At 44.5% G+C, this 21,817-nt stretch overlaps 1 protein-coding gene across 1 annotated transcript; it reads right to left on the bottom strand.

The window, feature by feature from the left end:
• Nucleotides 1-16,318: 16,318 nt before the first annotated feature.
• Nucleotides 16,319-18,576, bottom strand: LOC119902703 (zinc finger protein 22-like). The gene is made up of 2 exons (XM_038719062.1): nucleotides 18,422-18,576; nucleotides 16,319-17,200 (listed from the first exon to the last, which is right to left on the bottom strand). The coding sequence occupies exons 1-2, from the start codon at nucleotides 18,512-18,514 to the stop codon at nucleotides 16,925-16,927; spliced, it is 369 nt and encodes a 122-aa protein (XP_038574990.1). The 5' UTR covers nucleotides 18,515-18,576; the 3' UTR covers nucleotides 16,319-16,924.
• Between the last annotated feature and the right edge of the window lie 3,241 nt (nucleotides 18,577-21,817).

The raw sequence follows: 21,817 nt of genomic DNA on the forward strand, positions 1-21,817 counted from the left end.
TCTGTGGTGCAGTGTTCTCATGACCCCTAGCGGAAAACATACCAACAAGCGCCCAAGCCAGAGAGAAGGAACAGAACCACCTGAAGGGGGCACTTACAGCCTGTGGAACTTATTGACAGTTTGGGCAGCGAACTATTCAGCAGGTGACTGGGCGCCTTCATCAGAGATCAGCTGGACATCAGCTGGTCAAATCTGAGAAGTCATGATCATTATTATTCTATATCTATAAATAACTATAAACAAAAAGAGAAACAAAAAACTTCAGCTGGCAGGTGACACAATTCATTGATAGAAAAATATAACAGCCTGTTACTTTTTTGGACAATGCACATTTGTTTTCTCTATATTTAAATTGCTTTGCATGTTTTCTTATTGTGCAAAGAAACCTTTCTCAAAGCATTTTCATTTATTAGTGAACATTTCTTGGTGCAAGCTGTTTTTCAGAACATTTTTAACAGTTGCTTTCAAAAAGTGATGGAGACAAAATCAGATTTCACATTGTGGTGGGGACATGTCCCCAGCGTCCCCAGTGTAAATGACACCTTCCCCGGCCACAGAAGAACATCCACATTACAGAAACATTACATTTTTAAATGCAAAGCACTTTGTGTTATATGGCCATTGTATGACAAATACAAATGAAGACTGATTGATTAATTGAGAAGAATACTACCAAATTGTAACATGAATTACAGATTACAAAAACAATTCGGCTCCATTTTGTGTTCTCAGGTGAATTCTCTGTCTTCCTAGAGTGGCCCTGGAGATGGACTGGGACAACGCTGCAACATTTCCTGGTAACATAAATGTCAACATCAATTTAAGTGGATTAATTATTTAACAATAAAGGATTCATATTGTATTACTTTTCCATGTGTATGGATTTCATTTGGCGTAGGTGGCACAAAGTTTCATAAATTGTTAAATCCTCCCAAATTGAGTACATAGTGTACTGTAGATTTTTGGAACAACAGGGAGAGGACACCACAATGTTTTTTGACCTTTTATCTTGCTAGGATCACTCCTCTTGTCACGATCCTGTCCTGAGTGCTGTGTTTTCGGGTTTGGTTTTGTATCTGCTATTTAGTCGGTTTTGGTTCAATGTCTTCGTTCTTAGTCCTGTACTTTAGTTCATGTCTTTAGTGTTTACTCCTGGTCTTGTGTTCTCTGTTTAGCTCTGTGTATTCCCTTGTTCATTTACTGGTTCTGTTCAGCTCTCTTTGTACCGGTCTGTCATGTGTTATAGATTGTTTCCTGCATCTCAGCCCTGTGTCTTAGCTCCTAGTTTTGTGTCTTAGTGTTTTATTCTGGTCTGTGTTCTGTCTGTGTGGGTTACTTGGCCCCATGTTTGCCTGTCAAGTGTTCCGTCTGTTTCCCTGTTTCTGCCTTGTCCTTGTTGGATCATTACCTTGTGCTACCTCCTGTTACCGCCTCTTACAGTGTGTCTGTGTGTGATGTCCTGTTTTGTCTGCTCAGTCTTGTCACCCTGCTTTGGGTTTTGGGATTTCTGTTGGATAACTTTGTCTTGGACTCTGTTGATCAGCCACTCTGTAAGTGAGCTCGCCTTTTGTTGCCTCTAATAAACCACTGAACTGCACCAGTCAGCCTTCGTGTCCTGCGTTTGGGTCCACCAACCTGCCTACAACCTGCTCACCAAACCGCACCCTGACACCTCCGCTGGCAGCTGGGGACAGAATTAACGATTAAGACTTACAGTCTTGCTCACAGTGTGTGTTGAAACGATCACTTCTCTTTCTAGTTTCTGGATTTCCAAGTCAATTTCCTCAGTGTCTCTTTTTATCTTCATATGTAGGTTCAAGTCCTGCCAGAGGGGTTTTGGTGAATATTTAATTTTGTTAACTTATTCAAGTGTGTGCTGTACAGAGATCTGACTGTTTGTAAAACATATATCAGTTAGCACAGCAGGACCTGGTCACAGTGTGGATGTCCTTCAGGTAAAACAGCTTCAGGGTCCTGTTACAAATATGACACAGTATTTTCTATGAGGACCACGTCACTGACTTCTTCTCTAGTATCCATGTGGACTAAATAAGTAAACCATGTCCATAAGATTGACAAACTCCAGCCTCTCTCTGATAGGCCTTTGTTCCCTCTCCTGACTCGTCACTTCTGTCACTCTGCGACACAATTAGAAAATCAGGGCCACACGTCACACTGATATTATTTTGAACAGCAGGTTCATACAGTCTGTATTTCTCCATCCTCCCCACACTGAGGGAGGGTAGGGCTGTCCAGGATAACACCTGGGGGTGACCTCTCCAGTGTGAGCGGACCAGAGGTTGGATGCTGGAAACCACCTTGTCATCAGGTGACCTTACAGCGCGCTAAGAAAAGAAGCATTAAGATAGAGAAGGATAACAGAAACGTCGACCCTAGAAGAGCCCTAATCAGCTAATTGACCCAAGCTTTCCTGAGCATTTAACCTCTGTCTTGTTCAGTGCATTTGACCTTTTAATCAATATTCTAATTTTTTGAGATGCACCTGTATTTAGCTACAACGTCATGTCACCAGTTAGTAATGCCTAGCGTTTATTCCTGATCACATGCTCTTTTTCACTTAAATTGGCATTTAAAGACCTGTTTCATGTATTTATTTGATTCTGGTTTCACGTCATATAACCCTTATTAAAACTAATTTATTTCGCTTTATTCGCTAATTAATAATGCCGTTAGAAATTTCCACTTACAGTTATCTAAATTCAACACTTTAATGAGCATGTAATTTTATATAATCTATAGATATATATATGAGAGAGAGAGAGATATATGCAACTTTGATACATTTGATAGATACATATCAGCACATGTATAACCAGGGCTGGAAATTAACACCACCAAGCGCCAAATGCAGGTTGTTTTTTTTATTTTGGCGGCTAAATGTTGGAAGGCTACCTGCCACATTGGCGGGTAAACGTATCTCCATATAATATATGTTTGACGGTAGCTAAGAGCGGATCAGCGTTGTTTTTTGATGTATGTCGCACTTAAATTGGTCCCCGCTGTACACGGGGGTCTAAAATCGTGTAACACGCTGATTAGGGGCGTTCATTGTTTATGTTCAATTCAGGTGTCTTGGCTTTGATTGGTGTAGATATGTAAGGGGTTGGGCGTTAGGGGAGTGGAGTCGGGAGCAGTCAAGTCGTGCTTGGAGTACCTGGAGTGGTTTTGGCATAGGTTGTGATTTTTTTGTTAGTACTTAAAGCATTAGCATTAATAAATTAGAGACCAATGTAGAGGGTTTTTCTTGCACAAAGATTTAATAACTGAAAACAACCTACAATTAATATTAAGCGGGGCAACGAGGGGTGTCTTGGACACATTGGTGTCTCACAGTGGACTTGAACCCGGGTCTCTCACAGCAAAGTATGCGTCTCATCCACTGCTCCATCACCACCCCAAGCTCAATCTCAATTATCTCAATTAAAAGTACTGAAACAAATGTTTATGTGACATAAAAAGGAAAGTTATTATCTTGGCCGGTGGATTTTTTCATCTAGCAGTCCCATTGGCCGGTGAGCCAAAGTTTCCAGCCCTGTGTATAACTAATGATTTGAAGGAAAACAAGCTAGGCCTGCTGTCTGTGTCCTGATGGCCGCAAATGAATTATGTTCATGGAAAGTCCCAAAACGTTCTTCAACTATAGTCAGTCCAGGGTGAGAGAGAAAAAAAGGGAGGCGTTGTTTTTGCTGGTATTGAAGAAGTGTATAAACGAACTGACTTTTCTGCACATAACTGTAACAGCAGTCTTTCTGCAGAAAGTCTCAGCTGACTTGGTGGTGCAATAAAGAGATCTTTAAGCTTCATCTGTCTTATTGTGAAAGCTCAGGTGCAAGTTCTCAACAGCAGGTCACTGTATCATAGATGGTGGTTGAAAAATTGTTTCTCGTAGCTTTAGATAGAGTCAAAACAGTGCCGGTAGAGGGATAAACCACTACATTAAAAGTAGCCATTACGGCAGGTTAAGTGTAAAGTAAAATACACATGCTTATCCTGCATTACTGATGGCTGAAGAAGATGCATGTTCTAGCAAATAGTTATTGATGTGAAATTGTTTGCATTTTAAATTGAGACCATAATCTGAGGCTTTTTTTAAAAAACATAATCCATTCAGGAGAAGGTATTATAGCCCACACACAAGAACAGCTTACAGTATCAGCCTGTTAAGTGTAGTTTATACAGGAAAGGGGTCTACTATCAAGATCATTTAAAAAATCTAAATATCAGCATAAAAATTGGCATCGGCCCCCAAAAACCCATGTTGGTTGGGCTTTATTCAATTGCTATACTCTAACTTATTACCTAAGATCTCTTTGCAGCCACAGCAGTAAGTTGTCGGTAGTCAGACGTGCAAGAAAAGAAATCCTGTATAGAAAAAAGATGCATAAAGATGCCTCGATAATTGTGGCCTCCCGAACTGTAATTAAATCGTGAGGTGCTTATAGATTCCCACCTCTACTGGTTTCACATCATAAGCACACAAGGAAAAAGAGCACACACCTTTTCACTCTGCTCTTTAAGTAAGAAGAAAGTTAGCATACACTCACTGGCCACTTTATTAGGTACACCTTGCTAGTACCGGGTTGGACCCCCTTCGCCTTCAGAACTGCCTTAGTCCTTTGCGGTGTTGGAAACCTTCCTCAGAGACTTTGGTCCATACTGACATGATAGCATCACTCAGTTGCTGCAGATTTGTCGGCTGCACAGCCATGATGAGAATCTCCCGTTCCACCACATCCCTAAGGTGCTCTGTTGGACCGTGAGCTGGTGACTGTGGAGGCCACTGGAGTTCAGTGAACTCAATGTAATGTTCAAGAAACCAGTTTGAGATGATTTGAGCTATGTGACGTGGTGCATTATCCTGCTGGAAGACAACACCATGTTGAAAGTATTCCACAAAGAATTAAGGCAGTTCTGAAGGCAAAAGGGGTCCAACCTTGTACTAGCAAGGTGTACCTAATAAAGTGGCCAGTGAGTGTAATTGTTACTGCAAATAATATTAAATGACTAATTTTATGCAATTCTTGACGGTGTTCCCCTGTGAATGCCTGAATGTTTGAATAATTGTTTAAAACCAATGCAAATAATTAAATAATATCATGTAAGAAAGCTAATACAACAGGGCAGCTGAGGCTTGCACTAACCGCTCTCACAAATGACACGTGGTCCCTTGATATAGAAGTCTGCAGCCTGCAGGAAATGTTGATACTTCTTACAGCCAATCTCCATCTTTTTCACCTCCGCCTGGGCATGCTCCAACATCATTTGTGGCCTGGTTAGCCAGAAGGTAAAAGACAAGATTAACTCTAGAAATCTATGACAAGTCCATTACAAGACTATTATAATGACAGAAATTACATCTGTTAAAAGAGAAACCCTTGTACTCATCAACTTGCACCCCAATACCGGACCATTGAGTGTGAGCTCTTCAGCTCTTTGGAAGCCACAAAATGGGCTGGAACGTAATCCTTGGTGGAATGTGCGTCCATTAAAAGTATTTTGTTTTGCCAATGACGATGCTGCAGACACTGTAACAACTCTACTTGAACTACAGAGGTTCTTCAGTGGGCAAAAAGGTGATGTTCCTCACCTTGGACTTCACTTCGCTGTCTGCACCTGTACAATCAGTTAGTGTACATTTGGAAATGCAAACAATTGATTCACCTCAAAGTAATCGCTCTGTTATCATGGAAACAAGACAGAACACCTGCAGTGATGAAAGGGACAGAGCTGTAATATATGATGCTGAAGTCGTTCATGCAACATTTAATAAAATGTGTATTTATGTCGAGCTTCCACCAGTAAATGTGTGTCTTGATTAATAACACACTTAATGTGCACCACCTTCTCTGCAACAGAGACTTTGTCAAACCTATCCTGATGTCCAACATGTCCAACTGTTAGAAAAATGTACTATGCTTCATTATATTAAACTTTTGCAAGCCTGTCTATAAATATAAAGAAGAAGCGTTTAACACTCTCAGTGAACTTATAAAACAGGAACTGGTGCATAGAGATGGACAGGAACGCCTACAGGTGAAAGCTAGATAACAGTTCCTGTCTGTATTTGAGTGGCATGTTAATAATATTACTTGTCCCAGTAACTAAGTAGTGTAACTAATTACTTTTCTAAAACAGTAAAATTATTACAGTTACTAATCCAAGTAACGCTGTTACTGAACGCACCATCCTTGACTTGAATCCACGACTGTGCTGCAGCTCAGCTGGACCGGACTTTGTTGTTCATGTCGTTGAAGGAAGAAAGGAGAATGAGGGAGAGAGGCGTTCCCCTTCGAGGGAACTCGAACTGCGTCGGTTACGACACTATGGGAACGCCTCTAGGCGAAGCAGGTCTGAACGTGAATGAAATCACTCCAATCCTATTGGCTTGTTGCTAGAACGGTAAGGTGTGACGGAATAACAGGAGGAGTATAAAGCACACCTGTACGCACTCATCATTAGCTTTTTTCTATTCAGCAGGCGCTCTGTATGTTGTTTGAAGAAAGCTCCAGTCCTACGAGCAGTATGTCTTACCTGAAGAAGAAGTCTACCAGCATGTCCGGCAACCAGATGTACAGAAGGTGTGTTTTTTTTTTTTTCTTGCCCTCGGTACATCACGGATGGAGATTCTCATGAGATGTGTGTCTCATGTTTGGGAAATGGAGCACGCCCGGGCAGCTCTCGAGGGGGCTGCCTGCGCCCGTTGCGAAGCCCTTTTCCGTGCGGGTACTGAGGTACAGCATGGCTCTCTTTTCCGAGGATGGCCGGATGTGTTCACCCTGTGGCGCGGGCCCTGCGGCCGCTGAGGCAGCCCGGCGGCTTCACTCATGGGTTCACAGCGTGATCTGTCGGAGGATTTCGGGACGGCTGAGGCTTTTTCCCGACCTTCATCTGCTGGCTCCGATGCTTCCTTTCCTCGTTCGGGAGCCCGTTCTCAGCTTCTCCCGCTCGCGGTTTGGATCCGGAGACGCTGCAGCAATCCGACTCCGAGGAGGCGGACGTGCTCAGTGCAGTGGACGATGACTTCCGGGTGTCGGGGCGGCGTCATCTGGCGGCGCCCGACTATGACGTGCTGCTGGAGGTGGTGACTAGAGCCGTGGCTAAGCTCAACATCAACTGGCCACAGGAGGAGCAGACACCACAGGCTAGTGGTAAACTTGATGAAAGGTTTCTTAAGCACCACACGCCACCTCCACGCCGGTCTCTGCCATTCTTTCCTGATACACATGATAACTGAGTAATCATGGGGCAGACCCTTCTCTACACGGCTTTCCACACCCCGATCACTGAACTACAGTAATGTGATGGGGGTTAGGGACCGTGGTTATGGGAGGATGCCTCGGGTGGAGGATGCGCTTGCGAGCTATCTCTCCCCTCGACTTGCGTCCTCCCTGGAGAGAAGCCGGTGTTACCATCCAAACCATGTCGCACCACATCCACGCTTGTGGGGAAGGCGTACATGGCAGCGGGCCAGGCAGGTGCGAGCTTGCACACCACGGTGCTTCAAGCCTACCAAGCCGACCTGCTACAGGAGATGGTTCAGAGGGGGGGTCCCTCCGAGGAAGATCTGGCGGAGCTTCGCAGAACCACGAAGCGTTAGACGCAGGGCGAAGCGTTCCGCCAGTACCTCCCTCGCCGGTCTGGACCCAAGGCAGCTGAGGCTGCCAGGCGTAGGTCCCTTCCCTCTACGAGCTCCTACGGAGAGGAGAGGAAGCAGAGTGTCGCTTCTCGGGGGCCCCCCGAGGAGCTGGGGCAGCGAGACGGCGCTCTCACCCTCAGCCTTCTGAGAGACGCGATCTGAGGACCGTCATCCAGTCCCGACGGAGCTCAGGGAAGACCGGGGTAGGGGAGTCTTTCTGCGCACTGCCATAGATGGGTATCGACTATAGTTCAAAACCCGCCCTCCAAATTCAACAGAAGAGAGGGGGTGGTTTGGACTGTGGTCTGCCCGGAGCAAGGTCCGGTGTTGGGACAGGAAGTTTGTACTCTGCTGAGGAAAGGGGCCGTGGAACGTGTCTCCCCCCCAGACAGAGACGCCGGTTCTATAGCCGGTACTTCATAGTCCCCAAGAAGGACAGAGGGCTGCGTGCCCTATTTTGGATCTGCGGGTTCTAACCGGTCTCTGAGGAGATTAAGGTTCAAGATGCTCATCATCCCCGCCATCGTGACGCACATCCAATCTGAGGATTGGTTCGTCACGATAGATCTAAAGGACGCCTATTTCCCGGTCTCCATCCGTCCTTCTCACAGATAGTTCCTGAGGTTTGCCTTCGGGGGTGTGGCTTACCAGTATCGGGTTCTTCCATTCGGCCTGGCACTTCCCCTCGCACATTCACCAAGTGTATGGATGCAGCACTGGCCCCGCTGAGGCTCCAGGGCATCCGGATTTCAACTTCATCGACGACTGGCTCATCCTAGCCCAGTCTCGAGAGTTGGCGGTTCGGCATCGAGATGTTGTTCTGGCTCATCGTTTAGGGCTGAGGCTCAACGCAAAGAAGAGCGTGCTGGCGCCCACCCAACGGACTACGTTCCTAGGGGTTGTATGGGATTCGACAACGATGCGGGCACAATTGTCTCCGGCACGTGTCGACACCATATTGGCTGCCGTGAAAGGGGTGAAGTTAGGCCACGCCATCACTGTGAAACACTTTCAACGAGTGTTGGGTCTCCTGGCGGCTGTGTCCAGCGTAATACCATCTGGACTGCTGCACATGAGACCCCTGCAGTGGTGGCTAAGGAACAAGGGTTTTTCCCCGAGGGGAAATCCTCTCCATCTGATTTGGGTTACGTGCAAGTGTCTTCGTTCCCTATCAGTTTGGAAGGAAACTTGGTTCCTGGGTCTTGTCGCCGGCTGGTTATTTCGACAGACGCCTCCCTCACGGGCTGGGCCGCGGTCATGGACGGCCGCTTTGCAAGGGGATCCTGGCAGGTGCATCAATCCGAGTGGCATATCAACTGTCTCGAGATGTTGGCGGTGTTCCAGGCTCTAAGGAGTTTCCTGCCCGATCTCCAAGGCCACCACGTCCTGGTTCGTTCCAAAGAGAACAACACAGCGGTGGTGGCCTATCTGAATCACCAGGGCGGTCTGGACAGACTGGCGCGTCAGATCCTCCTGTGGTCCCAGCAGAGGTTACTATCGCTCAGGGCGATGTATCACCCGGGGACGCAGAATCAGGGAGCAGACCTGCTGTCGAGGCAGGGGCTGAGGCCCAGGGAATGGAGACTTCACCCCGAAGTGGTGGAGCTCTTGTGCGAAGAGTTCGGCCCCATAGACGTGGATCTGTTTGCGTCTCAAGAGACTACGCACTGCCCGCTATGGTTTCTCTCGTTCCTCCAGCCCCGTTGGGTCTGGACGCCATGGTACATTCGTGGCCGAGGCTACGTCTGTACGCTTTTCCCCCAGTCGCTCTGCTCCCGGGGTTCTGGAGCGGGTCCGCCAGGACAATGTTGGCCTACTGCTCGTAGCCCCGTTCTGGCCAACCCGGGTGTGGTTCTCGGACATCATGTTGCTCCTGGACGGCCCGCCGTGGCGGGTCCCTCTGAGGAGAGACCTGCTGTCCCAGGCGCAGGTCCGGGTTCTTCACCCTTGCCCCGCCATATGGCGACTGTGGGTCTGGCCCCTGAGGGGGCACAGTACCTAGAGGCGGGTCTAACAGCCGGAGCAGTCGAGACCCTCCTGAGCTCCAGGGCCCCGTCCACACGGAGGATGTACAGCCTGAAGTGGAGTGTTTTCTCCACTTGGTGTAGGGAGCGGTCGGTGGACCCTGTTACCTGCCCGGTGGTTCAGGTACTTGAGTTCCTCCAGGACCGGTTCTCTGCTGGTCTTTCCCCTTCCACTCTCAAGGTGTACGTGGCAGCTATTTTCCACACCCTCTGAGGGAGGGGTCCTTGGGGAAACTTCCCTTGGTTGTACGTTTCCTCCGTGGTGCCCGGAGGATGAGACCTGCGACTCGGTCCAAGGTTCCCACTTGGGATCTGGCAGTGGTTCTTGGGGCGGTGGCTGAGGCCCCCTTCAAACCCCTGGAGTCAGCTGAGGCTAAGCAGTTGACCCTCAAGATGGCCTTTCTCCTTGCTATCACCTCTCTGAGGAGGGTGGGGGATCTCCAAGCGCTTTCGGTTTCCCGCAAAGCCTGGAGTTTGCCCCGGGGAATATTAGGGCTATCCTGCACCCTCGTTCAGGATACATCCCTAAAGTGCCTTCTTGTGCGGCAGGGTCCACAGTGCTGCAGGCATTTCATCCTCCACCTCATGTGACGGCGGAGGACGGGAGACTTCATCTGCTCTGCCCTGTCAGAGCACTGAGTATTACACTCTGAGGTCCTCCCGTTGGAGGAAGGTTGACCAGCTGCTAGTGTGTTTTGGGTCTCTCTGGGCCGGGCTCCCTGCATCCAAACATACTATTAGCAACTGGATTGTTCAGACTATTTCCCTGGCCTATCAGGTGCGCGGTTTGCCTTCACCTGTGGCTGTGAGGGCTCATTCTACCAGAGGCATGGCGGCCTCTCGAGCCCTCCTTTCCGGGGCCTCTTTGCAGGATGTTTGTTTAGCGGCTGGCTGGGCCACTCCGCACACATTCATTCGGTTTTACAGTCTTGACCTTCCTTCGGCACCTGGCACTCGTGCGCTCTCCTCTTAGTCGTGCCACTTTATTGCACACAGGGGCAGGCGGGGTTTTCGGCACGGTTTAGTGGGTATCTCGTTCCCATAGTGTCGTAACCAACGCAGAAGGGAAACGTCTCGGGTTACGTATGTAACCCTGGTTCCCCGAGAAGGGGACGAGACACTGCGTCGGCCCGCCGCACCTCTCTCCCCGCCTGAAGCGCCTGCTTCATAGTTTAAGCTAATGATGAGTGTGTACAGGTGTGCTTATACTCCTCCGGTTATTCCGTCACACCTTACCGTTCTAGCAACAAGCCAATAGGATTGGAGTGATTTCATTCACGTTCAGACCTGCTTCGCCTAGAGGCGTTCCCATAGTGTCGTAACCGACGCAGTGTCTCGTTCCCCTTCTCTGGGAACCAGGGTTACTACGTAACCCGAGACGTTCTTTCCACAGCTGTAAGTAGCTGCTGCCATTATTGTGTTACAGTCTAAGATGCAAAGAACATTGTGGTCTAGTCAACTCTGTGCGACCAGCAAAAAGCTTCTACAGCGAATATTTCTACATCTGATCTATTGAGGCGTCTGCTGAAGCAGCACAGCGACGTGAAACTTACAGAAAAAACACTCCTTGCTGCTGTTGAATATGATCTTAGTTAAAAAATCGGCAGAGACGCTTTGTTTGGGGGTGAAAGCTGTGTTTCCCATAATTAGCCTATAATTTGGATAATTATCAACACAGACCGCCACATATTGATTTTATAATAATTTTTTTATTAGGTGTATTTAAAATCATTTTTGATTGAGGAGCATATATTCGTGCAGCACCTCCAGGCTCGCTCGCTCTTTCTCTCTCTCTCATGAACACCGCTTCTCAAACCTGTTGGAATATAACCCCACCCTGTCATTCTGTGGGAAACACTGGAAAGTATATAGAAACGTAACTAGTTACTTTTATCACCCAGTATAAGTAAAGTATAATATTTTTTAAGGAGTAATAAGTAACTAGTGATATATTACAATTTCTGAGTAAGTTGCCCAACACTGCATGTGACCTAGATAAAGATTCATCTTCCTTGTAGGAAGCCGTCATTGAACAGGGGAGGGGGTCTACGCCACCACTTATCCCCCACTTACAATGCTGTCCTTTCATCACTTCCCAGGAAACTCAACAAACGTAACCTATTGGCCTCAGGTGAAGATGCCAACGATGGTCGTTCAGTCTCGGCCACAGGTAGTCTTAACGACTGTAACGACTGTCGTCACAGCAACAAGGAACACTAACGAACCAGCGTATCGATGACCCGGGCAACGACCCCACTGAGGTTAAATAGCTGAGTTTCCCTGCCAGTCAGTCAGAACTGAAGAAGTCCTTTGGATGAGGGACGAAACGTCTTCCAGTATCTTCAACCAAGTCCAGTTGCCCTTGATTTTAACCTTCGTTGGATAACTATGACCTGGATGACTGAGAATCTTCATAGACATTGCTTTATGAAGTTAATTTGAACAATGTTTGGACACTTTGAGTGTGTTAAATAAATTAATTCATTTTGAAGTGACAACAGGTTTTTTTAAAGTGAGGTGGTACGACCCTGTCTTTTAATGTGGAAACGCCGACACATCCGAGCTGAAGAATAAGGCTGATATTTTCATACAGCTCATAAGAACACTTTAAATCAACACATATTATAGACCACGCCTGTTCATTTAGGCATTCACACTGTCTGCGATTTCTGTCTCCCTGCATGTGTCAGATGCAGGTGTGCTACTGTCGCATTTCTGTAGTGTTACAGTTTAATCCTCGTTCATAGAATATGACGCTCTGCTGCCAGTGGACTTGTTCATGTCTGTGATTGGTCATCTGCTGCTAACACCGCCTCTTTTACGTGAACGTGCTCCCGCTGGATTGGGAAACCCTGGGTTGACTTACCGAGTTGATAACCAGCTTCTTGGTACCGCTTATTCCGATCGCGATTGTTAGGGTTAGTTAAGCCGATAACGAAAACATATCCTGGGTATGTTGAACTCGCTTCGCGGTGCAGGCCCCTGGCTACAGATTACGGTTGTTGTCATGATGTTGTCATACAGCCACTTTCCTACTGCTTTTTGAAATGGTCGGTGCCCCACCACCATTTTTACATATATATGACACTGGTCAAATCGGTTGTTAAAAAGTGGGATATTGCAAGAATACCTATCCTTGTTAACAAATGTTAACAAATAATTACACAACTCTATACAGACACACGTTGTATATTTCAATTTGAATTTAAAGAAAAATATTTATGCTCCATGATGTCTGTAATCTTGAGTTGACTTGTTCCCAGTAAATGTTTTGTTCCTCCCCATCACTGCACTCCTACAAATAATGCTTTTTAAGGAAAGGTTAACTTGCATATTTAAAGAACAATTAATTGCCTAACACATATACAGATAACACATCAAACAGGATTTTTATGGAATGTTAACTGAACTGGTTTTAGTATAAGAATCCAAAGGATATCAGCCTGTGATTCCTTAACTCACATTTTATGTAGTATTCAACTAGTCTATATTGCATAATAGAAATCCTGAATGCAGTTATGGCTTTTGGTTTTGTGTGCCACCCCAGGATTTTCAGTGGCCCCATCTGGCCACCCCTGGGAAGATTTTCTGAGCTAATCAGTGTTAGCTTCCAAGCTAATATGATCGATATGATGTCATTCCGAGCCGGATGGTGGTGATGGCGCATAGATAAGATGCTTGCCTTTGGTGTGGGACCTGGGTTCGATTCCCACTGTGAGACATCCACCAATGTCTCCCTGAGCAAGACGCTTAACCCCTCGTTGCTCCAGAGGCGTGCGACCTCTGACATGTTTAGCAGCTGTAAGTAGCTTTGGATAAAAGCATCAGCTAAATGAATAAATGAAAAAATGTAAATGTAAATATGGTAATTTGCTCCAGGCAGAGAATGCTGACCACACCCACAAAGGAACATGCAGCCCCATCCCTTCACATGGTAAACACACAAGACAATGTCCAACCAGAAGACAGAAGACAGGCTTTGCTTCAAAGAGACAGGAGCACCTACAGCTTGTTTCAGACAGATGCTGAAATGAGGGCCTGCATGAAGGGCCAGTATAAGATAGAAAATTCTTTTTTTGAACTTTGAATCATGCAAAGCTGCCATACAGGAGTCACAGAACTACAATATAGGACTGGAAATGCATTATAACAGGTCTCCTTTAAATAGCAATGCACCATGGTACAAGCTCACCTGCTTTTAAAGGGAATGGGAGATGACACTGATTGGTTTATTGCATGTGACGCCCCAAAACACACCCATGATTAGAGACTACGTACAAATCTTTTGAACCATGTTCTCTAGCAAACCCTGTAAACTAGCAAAAGTGGATTCAGAAAACTACACAGGGACCTGCACCATGCACTTCACGTCGCACGCTTAAGGATTTTAATGGTCACAGGTAAGTGAACCTAAACTATAATGTGGTATGCTGAACTTGAGCACTCACTCTTTCAACACACACTGGCAAAGAAAAGCTAACAAGCTACAAGTGTCATCTCCAAAAGTAATGAGCGCCAAAAATGTCTGAAACCTTTATACATTACATTACATTAACTTGATTCGTTGAGAATAAAGATTTTTGTTGAAGCTGCAACATTAACACTTGAGCTGACCTGTCTTCACCTCAGCTGGTGCAAAAAGCTTTGTTTCTTTGCATCGATTACATTTGGCATTGCTTTCAGTCTGAACAAAGAAGGATTCCAAATCATCTTCAGTAATAGAAAACAAAAATGTAGATAGCAGGACTACTACTTTACATGGAATATTTGCACTCCTAACATCTTTTGGGGCAACACCTTCAATCACAGGAACAATGAGAGAAAGCAGATTAATAAGTTTTATTACCTGAGTTGTGAATTCCCAATATATTTATCCTTAAGAAATATTCACAGACAAAGACTTTTATTTATAACTAAATGTTTTTAACAAGTGAATAAAATTAAAATTAGGTTTTAATAAGGATTATATGACGTGTTGACAAAAAAAACTCCTGAGATGACGTGGGCAGACCATGGAATAATAATGCAGACTTGTATCTGCTTTCCTTGTATTTCTTTCCTTGTATCTGCTTCCCCTTGGACATATTATCCACAAACATGGCATTTCTTTTCATATTTATGCTGATGACACACAAATATACTTGCCCGTCAGATCCACAGACCCTGGAATGCTGAGTTCACTTAACAACTGCCTTTGTGAAGTTAAAAAATGGATGTCAAATAATTTCCTCCAGCTGAACTCAGACTAAACAGAAATCCTGGTCATCGGGTCCAGCAGATGGCAAATCAAATACTGCCATCTGCTGGTTCCCTAGTAAATCACATTAAGCCTGTGGCAAAGAACCTTGGTGTTTGGTTTGATAGTAATTTAAATTTCGAGCAGCACACCACAAAGCTTGTTCAACCATGTTTTTATCAACTTAGAAATCTAGAAAAAATTCGATCTATGTTAACTTTTAAGGACACCGAGACCATTTTACACGCCTTCATCTCATCCGCCTGGATTATGCAACAGCCTTTTCACCCGTTTAACCCAAAAATCTACTGATCGACTCCAGACTGTCCAGAACTCAGCTGCCAGGCTTTTAACCAGAACAAAGAAATATGACCACATTACTCCTATTTTAGCTTCATTACACTGGCTCCCAGTATGTTTTAGAATTGACTTTAAAATTCTATTGATCACTTTTAAAGCTCTTCATGGCCTCTCGCCTTGTTATATTTCTGACCTTTTAGTCCCATACGCACCAGCACGTACCTTGAGATCCTCGGGCAGAGGTCTGTTGTCTGTTCCAGAGTCTCGACTGAAAACTAAAGGGGACAGAGCGTTTGCTGTCAGGGCCCCGAGGCTCTGGAACAGCCTGCCCGAGGAAATCAGGTCGGCTGAGTCAGTGAACTCTTTTAAGTCCCTTCTTAAAATATACTTTTATAGGAGAGCCTTTCCCGATCTTATTTGACTTTATTTATCCCTTTTATTTTATTCTATTTTACTTATTTTATATTTTAGTCTTTTCAATGTTTTCTTGCTTTTATCTTGTATTGTTTTTGTATTATTGTCTTTTGGGTATTATTGTCTTTACACTTGTGCTCTACAAATAAAGATTATTATTATTATTATTATTATTATTATTGTAGAAGAGTAATGTAGTGGTAAAGAAACATAGGTGAAAGAGGCCGGACCACCATCAGATAGGGTGCGTATTGGAGGAGGAGGAAAGGTTTTCACACTCAAACTGTTTTACGCCTCGTAACTAATCATCTTTCTTTGTGGTTTCTTCTACGTTATGGAACTATATAATTTAACATGTCTCGCACAGTCACATCATAAAAACAGGGTTGACGTCGAGCATCCATCACAGACATGTTATATAAACCTAACTTAGATTTCAAACACAGTTAATAATAAGCTTCCTAACCACTTAACTATCAGAAGCATAAATTCAACACTACTAAAAAATGGTAGCAGATTCAACACTTAGTTTGATCACACATATACTAACTCATCTTACACAAAACAACAGAAACGCAGTGATGACAAGAATCCCATTAACTGTTAAACTTCTAACTTCTGATTACCTAAAACTTTATGCGAAAATCATCAGAATTGCGCCAACCATCAAAAAGCAATCAAGTGAGATTATTACTGAACCAGTGACTGTACATTTATTTACACTTGGGTTAATAAAACTCATCTCAAGGATTTATGTCCTTCTGCTGAGTTTCATATCCGACTTCCCCAGAGAGAGAGTGGTCATCTGGGACGTCCCAGAGAGATCAGAGAGGAAGGGCTGACGGCTCCTAAAGTCCCTACATTTTATTTACCAAGTGATATTATGAGCACTTGGCAGATTAATGGACGGTAAGGAAGCACTTCTTCCTCGCAGTGCTAGTGGAATAGTGCCAGCAGCTGAACGGTGAGTTTTAAATATTATTTTACAGGTTTGAGATCTGAAGTGTATTAAAAATGTACAAAAATTCAGTTCATTGACACTTGTTTACGAATTCATAATAACATCAGTAGAAACAGTTAACACATTAACGCACATGCTGCTCAGAATATAAAGTTACTGTTGTCTATCTCTCAGTTTAAAGAGAAGCTCACAATATAACACAGCATGAGGAGGAGGCAGCAGGCAAGAGCTAGCTTGGCTCTGAAAAATGTTTACAGCGATGCAGCGTGACCGCATTGGTGCCGTTTCAGGGTTTTACTGTGAGTAAATGTTTTCCCACGCTGTTCACACCGCTACGGTTTCTCTCCAGTGTGAGTGCGCATGTGAATTTTTAGGCAACCCAACTGAGTGAAAGCTTTCCCACATTGGTCACAGCTGTACGGTTTCTCCCCCATGTGAACATATTTGTGACTTTTTAGATTACTTAAAGTAGAGAAAACCTTCCCACACTGGTCACAGCTGTACGGTTTCTCTCCAGTGTGAACTCTCCGATGATTCTTTGACTGTCCAGATGTTCTGAAGGATTTGTCACAGTGGTGTTGTTTAAGTCCATCTCTTCCTCTCTGTTTCTATAATAACAGACATACAGAGAGAAAGACGGTGAGTGAGATGTAATGGTGCAGCAAGTATGGAGGATAAATCCAGGTCAGTCTCTCTGTGTGACACAGACAGAGAAAGTGAACCCACAAGGTTCAGAAGGCAGAATTCATATTTAGAGATAAGGTTTAGTTAAGATATGATTACAGCTGTAGAATATGTGTGTTTGTACTTTTGTTGTCATATTTTCATGCAGATAAGAGGTACTTTGATTTAGCGTTAAAGCAAACACACACACACACACACACACGTACTGACTTCTGAAAAACTAGAAACCAGATGTTTTTCTGTTAGGTTGGGTTTCCTTGGACTCTGGCCAACATGTGAGGAACAGGATGAAGCGATCTCGTTGGAATGTGCACTAAACTACTTTTCCGGCCAAGTTCTCAGAGTGATTCATTGTAGGTTCAGAGATACTGACTGGACTGGACCAAATATGGAGAGGACGTCCTGGAAAGGGAGGGCAGTACAGAGTGTGCTTTGGGAGGACTGTGAAGAGCTTGATTTTCAGGACTGCATCACTTCATTCTGCAGAACAGTCAATAAAGAAATCTTAAAGCTGAGTCTGTGAATTATTAAATATTCTGAATAAACACTAAAGAGAAAAATTCAGCTCCAAGATACTGCTACAACTTGGGGCTGCAGTCCTTTAACTACTAAACCTTCCAAATGTTTGTCTCAGTTTGCTTCTCTCTGTCTTTCTGTATCTTTCCTTCCTTCTTCTGCCCTCCTTTCCATGTAGCCCTCACTATGTTTTGCTCTCTATAGAAAACACACTGACAGTACAGATTTAGCGCCTCAGATTTGTTTACAAAGTCCCAGCAGGTCCAGCCGGACTCACATCTTTTCCTAGTAGTCCTACGATGGGGAAGTTTCTTTTTTGGATTTTCAGACAGAGTTAAAACTTAAAATGTCTGACAGCTTTCACAACAAGAGGAGCAAAAGCTCAGCAGTAAGTTAACTTTCCCTTAAGTGCAGAACTGGAAGCTAACTTCAGCGTCCTGACTCAACGGCGATCTGGACTCAACAAATCCCTCATCCTGTTGCCCGTACAGGCTGGATGTCAGCACACACACAGATTAAAAACCACCAGGGCACAAATCAGAGCGACCGCATGAACTTCTGCAGTAACATCCCCAGTTCATGTGGCAACCAATTAAACTGTCACACTGGTCCCAGAGCCAGGTACTCACCCCGGTGCTGACTTCCTGGCTGGTCCGGTCCCGGTCGCTCTTAGCAGGAACTCTCTGTCGGACGCTCATCCTCTTAGACGCTGCTGCCGCCATCTCGTCTCTATCAGACTGGACCCAGGAGCATGCGCTGCTCGTGCAGACTCTGTAGTGATGGGAGTACCAGCTGTTTGAAGGGGGGCGGATCTTTAGAGGTACAGAGCTACTGAAATGCAGTTTGCATCTAACCAGGAGTGCAGAAATAGTGTTTTTACAGATGAGTGCAGTCCTGCTATATCTTACAACATGTAGAGGAGTTACACAGATATTATAGAGAGAAGAGAAGAGGACAGGGTTAGAGAATGGAGAGTGCAAATCTGGGTTTCTGGTAAGGATGCAGAGTAGAACATTTGTTGGTTAATGTACAGTAACATAATTAAACAGTGTATCAATCAATATATTTGTCCCCGTAGGAAAGTTAGTTTGCAGCACAATCACATGGCATTTCATCACACGGCACAGAGACAACCAGCAGGCAGACTGAAACACACACCCCTCACCTTGCTACAGATTAGGCAGAGCAGCTGAGCCTCCGGGCTAAATGCCTTACCTGTTTAAAAACGTAATGTTTTTATGTACAAATAAAAATGTAGGTCTTGATTTTAGTGAGTAGTGGGAGGCAGTTCAAAAGAGGGGTCAGGGTTGTGTTTGACAGATTGTACAGGCTTTCCGTTGATAAAAGTAGAATAAGGTGATTGCAAGGGGCCCCTGCAAAGAAGACTGCAGCTGTGAGGAATGTGAAGGTCATCGTGTGACACGGCACATAAACTTGGAGTGCTTGTGTTGATGTAGTTTTATGCATTTGCAGTAATTTGTCTTATTAGTGTCACATTTCAGTCTTTAGACGTGTTGTAGGGTAGAATACACTATTGTTTCAATATTGACTATGTGTGGATGTGGAGGTGGAGGAGGTGGGTCTGACCCTAAGACCCTCAAGAGGAGGAGAAAGGCAGGATATGTCTGCTCAACTAACAACTAAAGCAGATACTTGGCCTCGGCCCATCGCCTATTTGAACAAACCTTAAAGATACCGATTTGATTTATGTTTCATCTCACAGCACAACAAACCTGTAAAGTATTGGAGACAATCACCTGGAGCCTACCTGGAGAAACCTGGAAAAGATGCGGCAGCCTCACTGAATGACGTGAAGGGAAAGTCATGAGAACAAAAACTGATCCTTGTAACTATTGGCCTACTGTACAGTTTTTAGTTGTTTCCATCAGTGACTGGTTGAAATGTCTTTTACTGGCATGTGTCCTGTGTGACACTGTGTGTAGCAAAGGGTTGTGAAGTGGTGAAAAAAACTCTTAATATAGACACACTTCTTCAAACAACAATAACATGGAAACATGTTTAAAGAAGAAAAAGATTGCTGGGAATCATATACTTATTTTTATGGTTGTGAAAAGATATATAAAAACAAAGTATACTTTAAATAACCAGGTTGCAAATAAACCACAAACATCAAACAACAAATGAAATTAACAGCATTAAATAGATCTGGATCAATAACCAGGTTTAAAAACAGTTGAACACACAAACCAGTCAAACCTTTAAATACACTCGTGCTGCCACCTGCTGGTAGAGAAGGGAAACATTTCACTCAAACAACAGCCTTTAGAGTGGAAACCAAATTAAAATCAGTGCTGACAGTAACAACTCTGCACACACAGAAATGACTGAGGTTAAACTATCTAAGTAACTGTGCTGCACCAACAATGCGCTCTTTAAACGGGACTCTTGCTGTGTACGTGAATAAATGCACAATATTAAAAATGTATTCAACTACGGTTGCTAACAATTTTCCCTTGGTTCCCAGTTTGTTTGGTGTTTCTTCTAATGTTATCCTGATATTGTGCTTTCATGATTAATATTATATCTATTTCTTTGAGCCATGCGAGTATCTGAAACAAAGAATTTCCCCTCTGGGATCAATAAAGTGTTCTGATTCTGATGATTCTGATAATGTTACAGCTGCTCTATAACTCCTGGCTTGTATTTTCATATATTTACTGGTATAAACCGGTTCTCTTGTTTTTTGATACAGTAACCGAGAGCGGAAATATGTTTTCTTTATTTTTGGTATAATGAACTGGACCCTTGATAATGTTGACTTCTTCCTTCTCCTTCTCGGACACAAGTTGTTCAGGTTGTTCACCTTCATCACAAAGGCCGCATGAGACTCCCTTGGTTCTACATATGCAGACAGAACAGATGCACTTTATTTATGAACTGATAAAACATGTTTAATCTATAATAACACATTCAAATCATATGATAATGTTCCATTAACTTCACAGATGTGGACGAGCTGATCGACCGCTTCAGGGTCTCCGCTTTATTCTTCAGTATGAAACAGCCTGTGCTGAGTCCTGATCGTGAAGAGACAAAAAAGAAAGCATTTACTCTGCAGCCGACTTACTCATGGTAGAAGCACAACCGCCAAAACTCTCTGCTTCTGTTAATGTCTCCTTTTGAGAAAATGTGCAGGGTCAGAGTTCACGACTTTCAGGTTGTAATTTCCAGAAAGAAAACATCAGAGCAAAGCTCCACACATTAGGCCGGTCGTCATGGGAGAATTTGCTCAGGGCGTCCGCAGCGTCTCTACAACAGAGGAACTAGGTTAAGCCAGTTTGCATCTGGAGATAAGGTGCTTGTATTATTCCACCTCTAAATTACTCACCAGGTGGTAGAACCCCTGGCAGTCACACGGCGAGTGGGCCACATGGATTATGAGGTTGTGCGTTCTGACAGGGGAGGAGACACAAATTTACCTCCTCAACCTCCTAAAAGCGAGGCGGAACGTGTTTTCCTGCTGACGACAGTTACGGAAAGGGACGAGTTGGGGCCTGAGGTTCCAAAGTCCATTAATCCAACCTCACTCCTTCTTGACCATCTCACACTGGCCCAGAGAGCCGATGATGCTGCAGCAGGCCAGGACACACAAATCTCATCACAATCACAATAATATTTGATTCAGTCCGACTTTCACAAGAACAAATGTCGTCTGTAGTGTTTTTGTAGTCCCCGTTTATTCAGCGCCTCTCGCTCCTGACTATTCACTGGATCAAACCACAGCGGTTCAACCCAGAGAGCGTCTGTGAACAGAGACAGATGTTACCACCTGAAGACAACCACCTGTTATCATGTGACTCAAGTGCCATACTGAGGGCGTGTGATGGCAACTAAGCCTGATCCATCGAAGTTTGAAGTTTGATTGGACAAAACAAGTGTTTAGATGACATCATCTTGGACTTTTCTCAACAGCGACAGGCGTGTTTTTAACATTTTATTTACAAAGAAAATACTAAATAAAACAGGCAGCAGCACTAAGTCAGCAGCGCTACAAATATTTAAGA

This window comes from Micropterus salmoides, unplaced genomic scaffold (assembly GCF_014851395.1).
Source record: "Micropterus salmoides isolate LMB-PRFRI ecotype aquatic unplaced genomic scaffold, ASM1485139v1 Ms_hic_scaffold_14, whole genome shotgun sequence".
NCBI classification, from domain to species: Eukaryota; Metazoa; Chordata; class Actinopteri; order Centrarchiformes; family Centrarchidae; genus Micropterus; species Micropterus salmoides.

Coding starts and splice junctions, on each gene's coding strand:
- LOC119902703 (XM_038719062.1), bottom strand. CDS start 18,514: ATGGCGGCAGCAGCGTCTAAGAGGATGAGCGTCCGACAGAGAGTTCCT. Junction 17,201..18,421: donor GCCAGGAAGTCAGCACCGGG/GTGAGTACCTGG, acceptor CTGTTATTATAG/AAACAGAGAGGAAGAGATGG.